General features: G+C 43.1%; 1 protein-coding gene across 3 annotated transcripts in view; it reads right to left on the reverse strand.

Moving 5' to 3' along the window:
* The window catches only part of ARMC3 (armadillo repeat containing 3), a 109,769-nt gene that overhangs the window by 61,309 nt on the left and 31,005 nt on the right, over positions 1-17,455 (reverse strand). For 2 of the 3 annotated variants that reach the window (XM_073581809.1, XM_073581808.1), the window contains exons 6-10: positions 14,694-14,869; positions 14,174-14,368; positions 11,460-11,643; positions 1,411-1,563; positions 1,221-1,326 (exon numbers count right to left, since the gene is read on the reverse strand). In XM_073581809.1, the coding sequence (XP_073437910.1) occupies positions 1,221-1,326; positions 1,411-1,563; positions 11,460-11,643; positions 14,174-14,368; positions 14,694-14,869 (814 nt within the window). The remainder of the gene's footprint in view (positions 1-1,220; positions 1,327-1,410; positions 1,564-11,459; positions 11,644-14,173; positions 14,369-14,693; positions 14,870-17,455) is intronic. The other variant, XM_073581810.1, reaches the window with a different exon arrangement.

Genomic DNA, 17,455 nt, shown 5'->3' on the forward strand with positions numbered 1-17,455 from the left:
AAATAATATGTACATACACATATTTTTACAATCCCCCTTTAAGAAAAAAAAGTGGAGCTAAGAAGAAAGAGGTGCATTTGGCATATATATATATATTTTTTTTTTTTTTATTTATTTATTTTTTTTTTTTAAAGGTGTCTGTCTGAAAAAAAACCCCTTTAAGATTGTATGAATCTAAAATGTGCCCGTCATTACAACCAGTATATTACACCTACTTCAGAGGAATTTAAGAAAATTGGTACAATGCATTTTTTTTAACCTTTATGAAATTGATAATCCTTTTGCTTCTAATATATTTATTTTATGTATTTATTTTTAATGGAAAAAAATAGTTTTGGCCATAATTTGCAATATCAGTAAAAATCTTAAGTAAATATTTTACTATCCTAAGTATTTGTTTTCATAGACCTCTTTCCATGGGTAAAGTTTACAGAAATACTTTATATTATAGAATATATTATATAATATTTCGTACAGCCTGATAATACAAAGTCTTAATACGTGCAGCTTTAAGGTCAGGTTTATTGGTGGGTAAAAATCTGAAGTTTTTATAGTTAATAAGAAAAAAATGCACTTCACTTCTCTTATTTTAAGGGTGCATTGAAAAATAAAAGCAACTTGATTGCATTCCAAGGGCAAATATTCCTCTTTTCCTTTATTACTTATTGTGGTGTTTTTGACCCCTATGTTTACAAATACCGTATATATACAACTTATAGTGCATGTGTGGATTTTTTATTTATTTTATATTTTTCTATAATTGGAGTTTTCTTTTTTTTGTTTATTTGTTGGAAATTATGTGTTTCCTTTGTGACCTTTTCATGCTCCATTTTGTAAATGGCAACACCTCTGTTAGTTCTTGTATAGTTTTGGTAAACCTTATAAAAAACACCCAATTGTGCGTGAAGGTATTCTGCACTATCAAAGATCACCTGCTTTCTAGGTTTCTCTTGGCCACGGTCCTACTTGTGTTTAGGCTTTCTTATCCGTATCACGTACATTTTTTTTCCTGTGACATGTGCGGAAGAGGTAGAATATGCGATTCTGGACCCGATGTGGAAGGCCAATCCTACCATCACGCTGACCGAAAGGTCAAGCAAATGTCACAGATGTCAAGTGGAGAACACTATGGGAATTTTATATATTGTTGGTCCGCATAATCTGGCTTCAAATGCAATGAAAGCATCAGCACATATTATTAGGTTTAGGAGGATACGTACCCAGCATTATTAGGGCAGCCGGTGGTGAGATTTGCCAGAGCAAAGACGGCAGCTTCTCGGACTTCTTCATTGTCTTTGCTCAATAAATTAATTATTTGAATAATTCCTGCAGGAAAACACCATATTATTAGCTGGGATTGCTCCTGCGCTCTATATGGCTACATGCACTATTTCCAGCTCTTGCTCTCACCATTCTTACTGAATACGTCCTTGCTGGCCACATTTGCACACAGCACAGAAATGGCTTGTAGAGCAGCCACCTTTACGCCATTATTATCTGATCCCAGCAGCTCCACCAGAGTTTTCTCTGCTTCTTGCTCATGGAAGAATTTTCTGTTTTCAGCTGATAAATATAAAACAGGTCATACAGAATACAAAGTAAACAATGTATTATACAAAAATTACAATATTGCAAATGGTCACTGCATTTCAGATCTCACTTGATAATGTGAAAAATAAGCATTCTGTAAATCTCTTTACTTCTAAATAATGTTGTCTTACTCATAAAAAAAAATCACTTCTAAGTGCCGATCACTAGCTACAGTATTTCCCTGCTAACTTGCTGCCCACTGCATACTGCAAGTGGTAATCCACCTCTAACAGCAGAGACACTGAGATCGATTACATAAAGCGGGGGCTGGTCATGGTCTCTACAGGGAGCTGAGGTGGGATATTGTCTCTACAGGAAGCGGGGGCAGGTTATTGTCTCTATAGGAAGTGGGGGCGGGTCATTGTCTTTATGGGAAGGAGCAGGTCACTGTCTCAAAAGGGGGTGGGTCATGGTCTCTACAGGAAGTGGGGGCCGGGACATTGCCCCTACAGGAACCGGTGACAGGTCATTGTTTCTACAGAAAGTGGGAGCAGGTCATTGTTTCTACAGAAAGTAGGGGCAGGTCATTATCTCTACAGGAAGCAGAGATGGGTCATAGTCTGTACAGGAAGCGGGGGGGTGACATTGTCTCTACAGGAAGTGGGGGTAGGTCATTGTCTCTACAGGAAGCGTGGGCAGGTCACTGTCTACAGGAAGCGGAGTTGGGTCATTGTCTCTACAGGAAACTGGGGCGAGTCTTTGACTCTACAGGAAGCTTGGTGGGTATTTGACTCTACCGGAAGCTTGGCGGGTCTTTGTATAGGAAGCAGGGGTGAGTCTTTGTCTCTACAGGAAGTTGGGGTGTGTCTTTATCTCTACATGAAGTGGAGGTGGGTATTTGTCTATATAGGAAGTGGTATTTTTTTTCTATAGGAAGCTGGGGCAGGTCTTTGCTTTTGCAGTGATGGCATGCTTCGACCATTCTTTGGCCACAGCAGTCTTGAGATGACCATGGTCATCGCTGAGGCTAATGATTGGGCAAACAATCACTGCAAGACAAGTGGAAGATCAGTGAGGACCACTAAAGCAGCCACACTGGGTATTAGAAGGTGATAATATGTCATTCCTTTATGCGAACACTTTCCCTCCTTTTTTTTTAATATCTCAAAAAAACACTTTAACAATTGTAGAGAAAGGCCTCTATTAAAATAAATCAACACCCCATGACACCCCATTAAAATGTCTTTGCAAAAAGACAGACTGTAAAGCTTTTGTAAGTGACCATATTTATACACTGTAAGATCTGCAGCAGAGCCTCACAGTAATAGATGTCACAGGAACATATGTTATCTAATGGAGCGGAGTTTTAATTACACTGTCACGTTGCATTGTTCCAGATTGGTACATCTGCTAAGTTATGTACAGTTACCATTGCAGGATGGATCATCCGTCTTGTTCAATATGTCGCAGGAACGTGTGCAGTGAGAAGCTTCCCTTGTACAGGGAACACTATGGGACCCTTACATGTCCTTAAGCAAATATTGCCAAATGTTCATAATCACATCTAGGTTTATGATTTTGATTTGTCAACATTTTCAAAATAATAAATTCTTTGATCTACAAGACCCCGATCTTCAGCTACAAACTCAGGCTCTGAAGTCTAAGTCCCCACAGGACATTTTCTTGTTTTCTTGTTTGAATCAGACATAGGACAGAATTGTGTGTAAAGAGATGGACATACTGCCCATGAACTGTGACATGCGTTAATGGTGTTGTTAATGTTGTGTGTGGCCCCATGGTAGGAAGAGTTAGACTTAATGATTGGGACTAGCCCAGAGTGGGACAGGCTAGGTGAAGGGACAGAGACAGTTTTATGTCAGGACATCAGATAGGGCACAGCGTGCATCTGAAGCAGACCTAAGGTCTGGACAGTAAGCAGTGCCGCATGATGTGGGTGTTCCGAAGTGAGGGGAGATTGAGATGGTGGTTAGTGTGAACCAGAGAAAAGAGAAAAGGAAAACAGACAGGAAGATGTAGTGATCAATTGGAGACAGATGCCTTGCAATACAACACCAAGTTTATAACTCAGAGAGGTAATAGGCCAAGATGGAACAGAGAACGTGAGATGAAGGGAGTTCCCAGGTGGGAGTTTCAAGGCGTCACTAGCAGAGAAGCCAAGTACCGGCCATATTGGCAACATAGTTCCCTTGAAAACAAAGAAGATGTGGAACCCGTGGGTTGAGAATAAGACTCGTGCTAACTGGACTGTAGTACTCAGCTGGGTGGTGTGGGAGTAGAGTGAAACAGTGGAGATAGAGAACAAGTGAGTAACGGGAAAGGTATTGAGACTGTGTGTGGAAAATGCTCCGTACTGTGAAGGAAACGTTCAAAAAGTTGTGTACCCGCTATCTACGGTACACAATTCCCAACAAGTTATCGCTATGTAACAAGTTTGTTTTCTACTGGTGGTCTCCCTCATTGAAGTCTTCAACATATGGTCCCGGCCAACCAAAGTCATTGGTAACATGTAGCCTGCAGGGGCCTGACGCCCTCATAGCACAAGTCCATACACCCAGACAGGACCACCACCTTCGTGTAACTTGTTGGGGAGTAAGAGATGAGCACCTCGCCCACGGCTAGCACCCCACGCCACGTTTCAATAGGACAAAACTGTTTGTAATTGAGTCTGGCCGATTTAGAGACCTAGGGTCCACCTGGGGAACTAAACGACCGAACTGGTCATCTACTAGGTTTGCTGATCAGCGGTTGGTTAATAGTCTTTTTTATGCAGGGAAACCCCGCTTCAGTAGCGCACCTGAATGATCAGTGATAGATTATTCAATGTACATAAGCTGCAACTGTCCTCGGCAGCGAGGGTCCAGTTTACTCAGAAGAACGTGCTGCAGAGAAAGATGATCTTTTGTACAGCCGGTTTTGAATGCAAGAGTAGCATGAAATGAGCAATCCTAGGAATGTTCGCATGTGATAATCTTGCAGTGTAAATGGACCCTAAAGCTGCACTTACACTGCAAGATGCTAGTTAACGAATATTCTTAAAATCGCTTGAGTCAAGGTTATTTTGTAATATAAACATGCTGCCGATCGCCCGAGCGAAACGCTGGTTAATTAAGTGAAATGATCTTTTGTGCATAGCTAAAGATCATCATCATTTTATTCAATGACATCCACCTCTGACAGTCATTACATCCCTGCATAGCTAGTCAGGGGCACATGGCCCTTTCTTACGTATATGACTGATTAGGGGATACGTACACTTTTTCAACCACCTTTACTGATCACTTTGGGTGCCTGCGTTAAATGTGCAGGACAATGGCACAACTCTAAATGAGACCGGCTCCTCACTGAAAGTTTTAAGTCTAAAATCAGTACAGGAAAGTTTTGTCTTTCTGACTTGATTAGTGGGATAGTTTTGGTTGCATGTAGCCATCTTTGGGAGGAACTAACTGCATATAGAGGTATACAGCTAGTAATTAACTCAATTGAAGCTGTATAAGTCTGTGTTCAGTGAGTCTTGCCCTAGCGACAACTACAAGTAGCATTATGGCAGCATCATACAGCTTGGAGGGAATAAAGTTTAGGTCTAGCCCCCCTTTTCAGGGGCAGACTTACCACTGGTGCAACCTGTGCACAAGGGCCCAAGAGTTAAAGGGATCACAGTCATTTCCAAATCAGGTGGAATTGTACATTATGATGGGCTATAGGACTGTAAGGGGGTGTGCACACGCTGCGGATTCTGCTGCGGTGCCGCAGCGGTTTTGGCCACTGCGGGTCCGCAGCAGTTTTTGCTGCGGTGTACAGTACCATTATTCCCTATGGGAATAAAAAACCGCAGTGCAGACGATGCGGATTTGTCCGCGCGGTTTTGAAACTGCAGAAAGAATTGACATGTCAATTCTTTCTGCGGATTCTGCTGCGGTTTGCCATCTCCTCCATTGAGGAGATGAAAAACCGCAGGGCAAAACCGCAGAGCAATCCGCAGGTAAAACCGCAGGTCTTTAGACCTGCAGATTTACCTGCGGATTTTACAAAATCCGCATGGCCAAATCCGCACTGCAATCCGCAGCGTGTGCACGTACCCTAAAGGGTCCATTGATTGTTCTTTCACAGGGGCCTCTCCTGTCTGTGTCCTGCCCCTTTTACACTGGTCCCTCGTCAAAACTGCTTTCTCAGTTGCATGAGTCTACTGCAACTACCTAGGAATTTCTTTCGGTCTGGCTCCATAGTGATTGCATGCTTTGCGTCTGGATGCCAGCCCAAAGGCTAAGTGGCGCAGATTTCACCTGGCAACATAGATAACACAAACAGCCTCCCTCTCCTCTGGCAAGCAAGCAGAGGAGTACGGCGAAATGAAAGAGGAGCCATGGACTGTAATTTCATTATTACGCCCCCTGGTGCACTTGCAGTCTACTTTGCATATTGATAAAAAGCAAATAAATTACTGCTGACATGTACCCTTTAACTCTAATATATCTAAAACATTTTATAATTGGAGATAATGAAAAAAATTGCAATTGATTTGTTTTAGAAAAAAACCCTGCATCTTGATTTCTCACAGCTCCTTCCTTACTACGCTACATGTCACATTTTAGGGCTCCATAAGGGAATGTAAGGGAAGTAAATAAAATTCCGTTTAGGAAAATGACATTTACCCGCAGATCAATAGTGTCATCCAATTAGCGTGATAATCGTGCTGGGGAAGTTCTGATACCATGCCATGCTCACCAGGCTGCCATAAACCCCCCTGAGCTACTCCATGGGGGGTGAGGGCTCATTAACAAGCAATGAATATAATTAAAAAGGCAAGAGTCACACAAAAAGCAAAAACACATTTGCTTTCAACAAACAGTAAGAAAAAAAACATGGAAGAGAATGGTCAATGTGCTCATTTAAAATGTCACCTATGTATTTTAAGAATCAGTGTTTTTCAGACACACTGTATAGACTGCAATATGTTCACCGGGTCCCAATTTTTGCTTATTCATGCTTACATAGCACCAACATAGCAGCGTGACTCGGCGACTCTGATGAGCAGTATCGTTACAGATGTTACCGCTCTTCAGAGCCGCCAGATCTAGCGGAGCGCAGCATGAGCCAGAAGTGGCTGCTGTTAACGCCTATGGAGCCTCACAACGAGCCTCTATAGGCTTGGTACGATAGACTTGGGAAACATCGTGGGAAGTGCTGGACTACATTGGACCTGCGTGGGGCCTTTTTTTTTAGAATAAATTGGTGAACGAGGGACAGTGTCTTGGGTTTTTCCTCTCTTTTTATGTTTTTTTCAGGTATCTATTTGTGGACTACGTCAGATTCTCTGGACTACGTCAGACCGGCATGGTTTTTTTTTTTTTTTTTTAAATAAATTGTTGAACCGGGGAAAGTGTTGTTGTTTACTTTTTATTACTGGGTTAGTAATGGGGGTGTCTGATAGGCCCCTCTCCATTACTAACACCGGGACTTGATGTCAGCTGTGTTTTTGGACAATTCACAGCTGACATCAACCCCAAGCCCCATTAGCCCGCTTAAAACCGCACCAGGATTATCGGGAAGAGTTGGACTAAGCACCAGAATTGGCGCATCTCATGTGATGCTCCACTTCTGGGGTGGCTGTGGGCTGGTATGTATAGGCTGGGAAGGGCCCAATAAACATTCCATGGACCTTCCCAGCTTGATAATATCAGCTCACAGCTGTCTGCTTTACCTTTGCTGGTTTCCTAAAATAGAAGGGACAACACATCATTTTTTTTTCATTTATTTATTTATTAGGTTAAACAAGCCTAAAAAATGTACACTAAACTCCACATGCAATGTACTAAAAGGTGGGATTTTATAATACGATGTGAAATTATGTACCGTATATGCAACATATATATATCTATTCTATCTATTTATTATATATCTAGTATATATCTAATATCTTTCTATCACATATTCTATTTATTATCTATCTAACATCAAAAGAAGAAAAAGAAGCTTCATCTGAAATAAAATAAACTTTTATTGAATTATTAGTAAAAAGTTTTAAATAGAATTATTGACATATATCTAGTATATACAGTTGTGGCCAAAAGTATTGACACCCCTGCAATTCTGTCAGATAATACTCAGTTTCTTCCTGAAAATGATTGCAAACACAAATTCTTTGGTATTATTATCTTCATTTAATTTGTCTTAAATGAAAAAACACAAAAAGAATTGTCCTAAAGCCCAATTGGATATAATTCCACACCAAACATAAAAAAGAGGGTGGACAAAAGTATTGGCACTATTCGAAAAATCATGTGATGCTTCTCTAATTTGTGTAATTAACAGCACCTGTAACTTACCTGTGGCACCTAACAGGTGTTGGCAATAACTAAATCACACTTGCAGCCAGTTGACAATGATTAAAGTTGACTCAACCTCTGTCCTGTGTCCTTGTGTGTACCACATTGAGCATGGAGAAAAGAAAGAAGACCAAAGAACTGTCTGAGGACTTGAGAAACCAAATTGTGAGGAAGCATGAGCAATCTCAAGGCTACAAGTCCATCTCCAAAGACCTGAATGTTCCTGTGTCTACCGTGCGTAGTGTCATCAAGAAGTTTAAAGCCCATGGCACTGTGGCTAACCTCCCTAGATGTGGACAGAAAAGAAAAATTGACAAGAGATTTCAACGCAAGATTGTGCGGATGTTGGATAAAGAACCTCGACTAACATCCAAACAAGTTCAAGATGCCCTGCAGTCCGAGGGTACAACAGTGTCAACCCATACTATCCGTCTGAATGAAAAGGGACTGTATGGTAGGAGACCCAGGAAGACCCCACTTCTTACCCCGAGACATAAAAAAGCCAGGCTGGAGTTTGCCAAAACTTACCTGAAAAAACCTAAAACGTTTTGGAAGAATGTTCTCTGGTCAGATGAGACAAAAGTAGAGCTTTTTGGGCAAAGGCATCAACATAGAGTTTACAGGAGAAAAAAAGAGGCATTCAAAGAAAAGAACACGGTCCCTACAGTCAAACATGGAGGAGGTTCCCTGATGTTTTGGCACTGGACTGCTTGACCGTGTGCATGGCATTATGAAGTCTGAAGACTACCAACAAATTTTGCAGCATAATGTAGGGCCCAGTGTGAGAAAGCTGGGTCTCCCTCAGGGGTCATGGGTCTTCCAGCAGGACAATGACCCAAAACACACTTCAAAAAGCACTAGAAAATGGTTTGAGAGAAAGCACTGGAGACTTCTAAGGTGGCCAGCAATGAGTCCAGACCTGAATCCCATAGAACACCTGTGGAGAGATCTAAAAATGGCAGTTTGGAGAAGGCACCCTTCTACTATCAGGGACCTGGAGCAGTTTGCCAAAGAAGAATGGTCTAAAATTCCAGCAGAGCATTGTAAGAAACTCATTGATGGTTACCGGAAGCGGTTGGTTGCAGTTATTTTGGCTAAAGGTTGTGCAACCAAGTATTAGGCTGAGGGTGCCAATACTTTTGTCTGGCCCATTTTTGGAGTTTTGTGTGAAATGATCAATGTTTTGCTTTTTGCTTCATTCTCTTTTGTGTTTTTTCATTTAAGACAAATTAAATGAAGATAATAATACCAAAGAATTTGTGTTTGCAATCATTTTCAGGAAGAAACTGAGTATTATCTGACAGAATTGCAGGCGTGTCAATACTTTTGGCCACAACTGTATATAGTATCTTTCTATCACCTATCTGCATCTTTATATAAGATTGCTTTATTACTTTTGCAAACTAGCTTTAAGTTTATATAGAATATTATAGTATGTAAAAGATGATGTTTGCAAATGGATGCCAGGAGAGAAAATATTCAGACACTCGCACTGCACTTGCTTGACAAAAGGTAAACCATACGGATTCCATTTGTCCCACTTTTCGGGATGAACATCAAAGTGATTTTTTATGCGCAGATGTGAGCGAACCCTAAGGCCACGTTCACACGGTCAGTATTTTACATCAGTATTTCTAAGCCAGAACCAGGAGTGGGTGAAAATTATACTTTTCTTCTGATTGTTCCACTTCTGGTTTTGGCTTATAAATACGGATGTAAAATACTGACCAAACACTGACGGTGTGAACGTGGCCTAATAGTGCCAACGACAGAGACACTCTGCGGCTTTGTACACTGATATTATGAAGTTTTAATCAAAGGGGAAATCAATCGATTTCTACACCAAGTACATAGTGTGAATTTATCCTAAAGACATGCTCACACTTTGTCTATTTTCTGTGGATTTCTTTGCAGAAAATTCTGCAATGGTCAGGTTTATCTGAAACAACCCCATTTAGATGAATAAAAACAATCACACTGCAGATTTGGTGCAGATTTCATGTGTGGATTTCCAAACTAAAATCCGTGCATCTAAAATATGTGTATATTTTTCGCTCTTAAGGCCCCGTCTCACATAGCGAGATCGCTAATGTGTCACTGATTTTGTGATGCAACAGCGATCTTGCCTGTGATCTCGCTACATGTGACACACAGCAGCGACCGGCCCCCCTGCTGGATATCGCTGATCGTGCAGGAATGTCCTGGGCCACTTTTTCGTCGTCGGCGTCCTGCTAGCCAGCATGCATCACTGTGTTTGATCGGTTATCGCTGCTTTGTCGCTGGTGAGATCTGCCTGTTTGGCAGCTTACTAGTGATCGCACCAGCGATCCCTACCAGGTCGTATCGTTGTCGGGATCGCTGGTGCATCGCTAAGTGAAACCGGACCCTTATTCATGTTTTTATGAGCATTTATTTTTTTGCAGAACCACACAAAAAAAAAACATAACAAAACAGTGTTATGCCAGAGGCTTAAACTGAGGATTTAGGATCCCCATTGAAATGAATGGGTAAATGATGCATTTTCACAATAGAAATTGACATGCTCAGGATTGAAAAAAAAAGAGAACGACAAACACCAAATTGGATTCCGGAAAAAAAAAAGCGCCGAGTGTGGATGAGATTAAGCTAACATTCATTCAATTTGTTGGTACTGTTATGTGCTGCTGATTTAACATATGTAAATTCAGCAGGAAAAAGAAATATCAAATATGTGGCGGGTGAACCTAGCCTATAGGTATGTTCCAGCATCAAAAGCCTGCACCAAATCGTGTGCTTTCTGTAAGGCCTCGTACATATGTCCATGTATGACAGTCCAAGTACGGACTGGCTATGTGTTAGCAGACCCGCGGCCAGGCCATGCATCCCGGTCCTTACTCAGATCATGATACGCGGACGTCTCAATGAAGCCTTAGGTTATGTGCACACTGAAATTTTTAGGCAACTTGCTGATCGTATGTTCAGGCTTTTGAAAGTCTTTTAGCCACTTTAAGATTCTAAAATTGCTGAGCTGTTAAAAGAAGTAAAAGTAGCATTTTTTGGGGAGAGTTTTCCATAGTTTTTGTGACGTCTTTTTTACTGTTGTTTTATGGTTGGGTCTTTTTTCACGCCTTTGAATAATTAAGAAACTACAAGCAGTTTGTTTTTTTTTAAAGCGAAAATAATAGCAAAACACTAAAAACATCTGGACGTTATCCAGGCGTCTTTTGAGCTTTCCCATTGACTTGTATTTTAAAGCCCAGGGCGTCTTCCCAGCAGAAAACGCCAGAAGAATGATTGGGTCACAGCTTTGCATTTTTAGAAACTTGAAGTAGTTTTAAAGACGTTCAAAAGCCTGATCACACGAGCAGCAAGTTGTGCTTACGTTCATTATTTTGAACATTAAAGAATTTGTGTGCACATAGATCGTTTTTGCTCTATTTCCTACCGAAGCGAACTGCTCTAGTATTGTGTAAAATAAAATAGTGGTGCTGTCAAAACATTGACGTTAAGAAGCAGCATATGAAAAGAAGCCGCTCTGATGTGAGACTATCCAAATCCATTATTCTGAATTACACTGTATGTAATCCGTCGGTGAATGTCACATACCATTGTTAGCTGACTTGGCAATGGCCTTGGTGGCATTTCTCTGCACGTCAGGCAAGGGAGATGTCTCTGCAAAGGTCAGTATCTTCTTCAGTCCTCCCGACTGCTGGAGAAGTTGGACAGTTTTTCCATCCTCAAGGCAGTTCGCAACGATCAAAAGCGCCTCCACGTGTAGGTCGTTAAACTCCTGATAACAGAGAATGAGCTCGTAAGTGGTCAGAACGCTTCACTCCTAGGTCCATAACCAGGGTTGGACTGGCCCACCAGAGAATCCTCCAGTGGGCCCTGGCTTCGCCTTCAGAAGAGTTCATAGTGCAAACCTTGCTGTTGCTATGGGGCTCTTCAGTAGGGGAGAAATGTGGACCCTCAGAATCAAATCCTCCGGTGGGCCCAATGTTCTCCAGTCTGACACTGTCCATAACTACATCGTAAGCTATATATTTATGAATACTCTCATATACAGTATGTAACCTCTATGATAAGTATTCATGGCCAAGCACAGGAGTTCACTGCATATGGATCATTTTAATGCATGGATGAAATCCCAGATCTTAAAGAGGTATTCCCTTCTCAAACAACAGGATGTCCACAGGAAATGCCATAAATTTCTAATAAATGTGACGTCAAATGCAATAAATTTTGAATAAATCTGAGACTCACGTCTGTAGTGCTGCAACCAATCAGTTTGCTCATCGGCTCTATAAGAGTAGACAGCACGAGCTGCTGAGCTAATTGATTGGCTGCAGCACTGTGGGCAGGATACCAGCCCTGCAGATGATAACAGACACCAAGACCAGCGGCAGAGACTCCATGCCGGACCTGGGGAGGGTGAATAAAACAAGTTTGTTAAGGAGGCCCAGACAGCTCTGCCATGCAGCCACAAGACCACATTTCCCTTGTAACTGAGGCCAATATACTAGCCCCAAATAGAAGGTAAATAAAATATGTAAATGTCCCCCAAAGGTATTTTATGACGTTATGGTTGAAAAATTGTGTAAAATAAATAGCAAATAAATGAACAAATTATAAAAAAAAATAAAATAAAATTCAAAAAAAGTTAAACTGTCAATCCAAATCTCTTTTACTAGCCCCACCCCCGTAAAAAAACGTGTCCAATATATAACAATATTTATTAAAGAATGGTAAAAAAGTGTTAAATGTATTTCAGAGGTCCTGTGTGTTAATAAAAAAGAAATGGGAAAAAACAGACATATATATTCTCTATTTTTCCACTAATATCACCTGATATAAGCATAAAAAAAGATAATACAGTGACATGAACATGAAGCCCCATGAATCCCGAAAAAAAGACACAAGAATTATTTGAATATTCGAACAAGAACAAATTTTACAGCACGTCTCAGACAGAAGTTGCAGCATTTCGGAGAAAAGAATAATTTATTAGCCGCCATAGACTGAGCCGAGCTGTAGACTAGTGGGACAGGAAGGTCCGCGGCGGCTTCTCTCAGCTCGCTGTCCTGGGTTGACAGGTCTCTAGCTATATGAGCATGTAGGCAGAGACCTACATGGATTAGGCAGCATGTATCAGCTGTCAGGTTCCCTTTAAATCCCATGTAGAAAAGATCCCAAAACGTGGCTGATTAGAAACGGGTGTAAATGACTCAGTCTAGAACTGGGTAAAGAAGTATTCCTATGTGAAGCATTTATGTTAGGCCGGCGTCACACTACCGTAGAATACGGGCGAGTGCTATGCGAGAAAACATCATATAGCACTCGGACCAGTGTTAATCAGTGGGGCAGATCACATCACCGTATTTTTTCTCAGGCATATTCAATGTGCGTGTAAAATCGCAGCATGCTGCGACTGTCACCGAGACTCGGCCGAGACTCGCCAATGCAAGCCTATGGGTGCGAGAAAAACTCGGATGCCACACGGACCATCCATGTAACTTGCGACAAACACGCACACATTTTCCTCATTTCAGCCCACTGAGCCATTTAATTCAATGGGGAAAGTGATTGAGAAATATAAAGCCATATGGATGTCATACCGATGTCTTACAGATGTCGTACGGATACACGGGTGGGAAAAAATCACATCATCGCATTGCAAACGCATTACACACAGATGACCATATGGAGAACACTTATGCGACTGTAGGCAGGGAGACTCGGACCGATTTTCCATACGTTTAGCGTGACTCCGACCTTATATTCATAATATGTGCCATAAACGAGGGATAGAGCGAAAGCCCACGTGTCTCCTTGTGGAGAGTGACAAGCCAAGCCTGGCATGTCAGAGTGAGGAGACTTATAAGTCATGTATAAGGAAAATTAAATATGCAAATTGTCTCTTCAGAGGGGAAGAGGACTCGGACTCTAGCACCACCTACTGGAAGTAGCAATCCTAAAAGTCACTATCTAGGCTTTAAGGAGTCTTTCAATATGACTTAAAAAAGAAAGCAGAATCTCAATTTGCAGACACAGTGTTTCAGGATGTTGTCCTTCATCAGTGCAAAGTATGAGATCTTATTTGGCTAGGTGTGAGGCTCTAGATTGGGGCCGAGGGGGTAATGTTCTCCTTGTGGAGAGGAGACTTATAAACCATACATGCTCCTCTGGGAAATTAAATTTGCAAATTGTCTCTTCTGAGAGGAAAAGGACTAGAACTCTGGTGCCACCTATTACAGGAGTGAGACAAGCAAGCAGTCCATTGTAGTGCGCTGGCTGGACGCTGCAGATCTGTACAAGCTTACCTTTACTTCCAGGATTTTTAGAAGATGATCCAAAGCTTGATTTTCATTTAGAGCTTGTCTGCAATCTGCTTCACTGCTGATGTTCCCTAGAGCCCTCAGAGACAGCTGCTGAATAACTGGATAGTCGGACTTAAGTAATTCCAGCAATGGTGGGATAGCGTTCTGCTCACAAACTGCACTGCGACTTTGGAAGTCCTGCATGGCAAGTACCAGCGTCATTTATGTATTTTAGCATCTTACAAACAAGGCCCAGGAAGATAAACAATGCACCAGAAGTGAGCGCTGCCGATGACATTACGACCCCTCTTACCTGCCGAGATGAATGCATGATTGGCAGGTATTATGCACTGCTCCTATTCTAATGTGCACAATCACAATAATCCTTTCCCTTGCACCCAATTTTGTTTTTTTGTGCATCTATTTTTTTCCGTGAAAAAAGTAATTCCACCATTGTTGGGGTTCCATATCATATCTGCATACAGGAGTTTTTCTTTTGGAACGACCCCCTAAACCTCATTACCTGGGCCAGCAGGTATATGCATTCCACACAATTCTTCTGCACGTCGGGGTCCGGGCTGCTTAACAATCGGATGAGAGGTTCCAGCCCATTGAGTTCTAATATCTTTGCCTTACTCGTGTATTCATTAGCCATGTATGCAAGACACAGACTGGCAAATTCATGGACCACCACTTCCTCTGCAAGAGAACAGAAAGATAACGGTGCTTTCTATTTAAATATCACTTACTGTATATGGAATATTATACAGAAATTAACTTAAAAAACAAAGACATTTTATACTCCGAAAGAATATGTGCCAATAGTGGTCTTCATTGTCATAGGGGGCTCATTATGTACAGATACTCTCTTTATACCAATTAGCACGTTTTTTGCCAGATGTCTGGAGGAGATGAAAGTAGTATATGGGGAAACATGGCGTCTGCTATATAAATTGCAGCTAGCAGTCACAGAGCTTCCAGGGCATGGCAGGAGCACAACCAGCCCCAAGGGGGCAGCTACTTTAGAAAGTAAGAGCATTACTACCTACATAAAATGTTATTATTGTTCTCCAGCCAATAGATTTTGATCGGAGAACCTTATAAAGCTATGCGTCCTACCATGATTGCGTTATGTGTAGCTCAGTTTCTAGCTCATATTCTGGCATCAGACGATCCAGAAGCGTTGAAACCGGAGGACGAACCATCAACTGCTGGAGGAAAATCAACCCTCATTGATGTCTGAATTAAATGTTAGGTGTAAAATATAGTGTAAAGAGTTATCCCCCAAATAACAAAGTCATCCTTGTACATAGCATAAGGATAAACTGATCACTGGAGGTCTGACTGCTGTGCTCCCCATCGATTCAGAGAACCCCCAAGAACGCATCTTTAACCTCCGCTGTGTTCAATGTCTATCATGCTGCCGGAGATACCAGCGCTTGGCTATTTCTGGCAGTCCCATGCGCACCGCTGTTCTATTCAACCCCTTCATGACGGGAGGTATTTTCGTTTTTGCATTTTCGCTTTTTGCTCCCCTTTCTTCCCAGAGCCGTAATTTTTTTATTTTTCCGTAAAAATGGCCATGTGAGGGCTTGTTTTTTGCGGTTTGTGACGTATGCTGCGATAACAAATAGGTTACGTCCGAGAGTGGACCCTCTGGATCGCGGCACTGGAGCTCCCAGGGGTGAGCGCGCCAGGTGGTGCCGACCTCTATACAGGGGCCGTTAGGGGCAGACCCTAGGAAGACAGATGCCGCAACTGCTAGAACCAAGAGGGGCGGCTCAAAGGACTGAGTGGAGGGTGCCGGACTGAGAACTGGAGTATAGGACTGGGCACTGGAGTACAGGACGTAGACACGGAGTGCAGGACGGAGACACGAAGCACAGGACTGGGTAGTGGAGTGTAGGACTGGGCACTGGAGCACAGGACGGAGGCATGGAGTACAGGAGGGAGACACGGAGTACAGGACTGGGCAGAGGAGTGTAGGACTGGGCACTGGAGCACAGGACGGAGGCACGGAGTACAGGAGGGAGACACGGCGTACAGGACTGGGCAGAGAAGTGTAGGACTGGGCACTGGAGCACAGGACGGAGGCACGGAGTACAGGAGGGAGACACGGCGTACAGGACTGGGCAGAGGAGTGTAAGGAGTGAGAAGGGGAGAAACCCCTAAACACCCAGGCCAGGATACCGTACGGGAAGTCCACACGATAATCAGGCGTCTCCACCATGTTGGAGACGCCTGATATACCCTGTAGAAGTCGGCTGATTGGGCGCTCAGACCGCTGGGCGGGCGCTGCAGGGTTAAAGGATCTGCAGAGCGCGCGCCCGCGGCCTAAGGCGCCCGCAGGAAGCCAACACACGCCGGACAGAGAAGGAAGAGGAGGCGGGCACAGAGCGGCGGGGCGAGCGCAGGTAAGTAAAGGCGGCGGCGGGCCCCGCTGTTGCTGGGACGGCGGCGGCTACCGCCGCCGACGTGACAGTACCCCCCCCTTTACGTCTCCCCTTCTTGAGGTTAGACAAAAACTTCTTTAAAAGACGAGGAGCATTAATATTCTCTTTAGGCTCCCAGGACCTCTCCTCGGGACCAAAACCCTTCCAATCAATGAGGTAGAGGGTACGCCCCCGAACTTTTTTCACGGCAAGAATCTCTTTCACCTCAAAGACATCATCGGCCCCTACTGGCTGGGGAGAAGAAGGGGGAACTGAGCAGTACCGATTCAGCACAACAGGTATAAGGAGCGAGACATGGAAGGCGTTAGGGACCCGAAGTGAAGCCGGCAACTTCAATTTCTAAGCCACGTTATTAATGCGTCCCAAGACCTGGAACGGGCCGATGTACCGAGGACCCAGTTTGTAAGAAGGCAACATCAAACGGATATACTTAGTTGACAGCCAAACTTTGTCGCCAGGTTGGTAAGGTGGAAGGTCCCTGCGCCTCTTGTCTGCATGTCTTTTAATCCGGATACTGGATCTTTCAACAGCTTCTCTGGTCTCCTTCCAGACTTGAAAAAATTCGGTGGCGAGGGCATCTGCTGCGGGAACACCAGAAGGCGTAGGGAGAGGTAGTGGAACACCAGGGTTCTGGCCGGAAACCACGAAGAACGGCGTTTTGGTGGTGGACTCACTGGGATGGTTGTTGTGGGCAAACTCTGCCCACGGCAGAAGAGACACCCAGTTGTCTTGATGGGCGTTAGAGAAGTGACGCAGGTAGGCTGTTAATACCTGATTGATTCGCTCAACTTGCCCATTGGACTGAGGATGATAAGCAGAGGAGAAGTCCAGA

The sequence above is a fragment of the Dendrobates tinctorius genome, unplaced genomic scaffold (assembly GCF_039654945.1).
Source record: "Dendrobates tinctorius isolate UK_male_01 unplaced genomic scaffold, ASM3965494v1 ptg000070l, whole genome shotgun sequence".
NCBI lineage: Eukaryota > Metazoa > Chordata > Amphibia > Anura > Dendrobatidae > Dendrobates > Dendrobates tinctorius.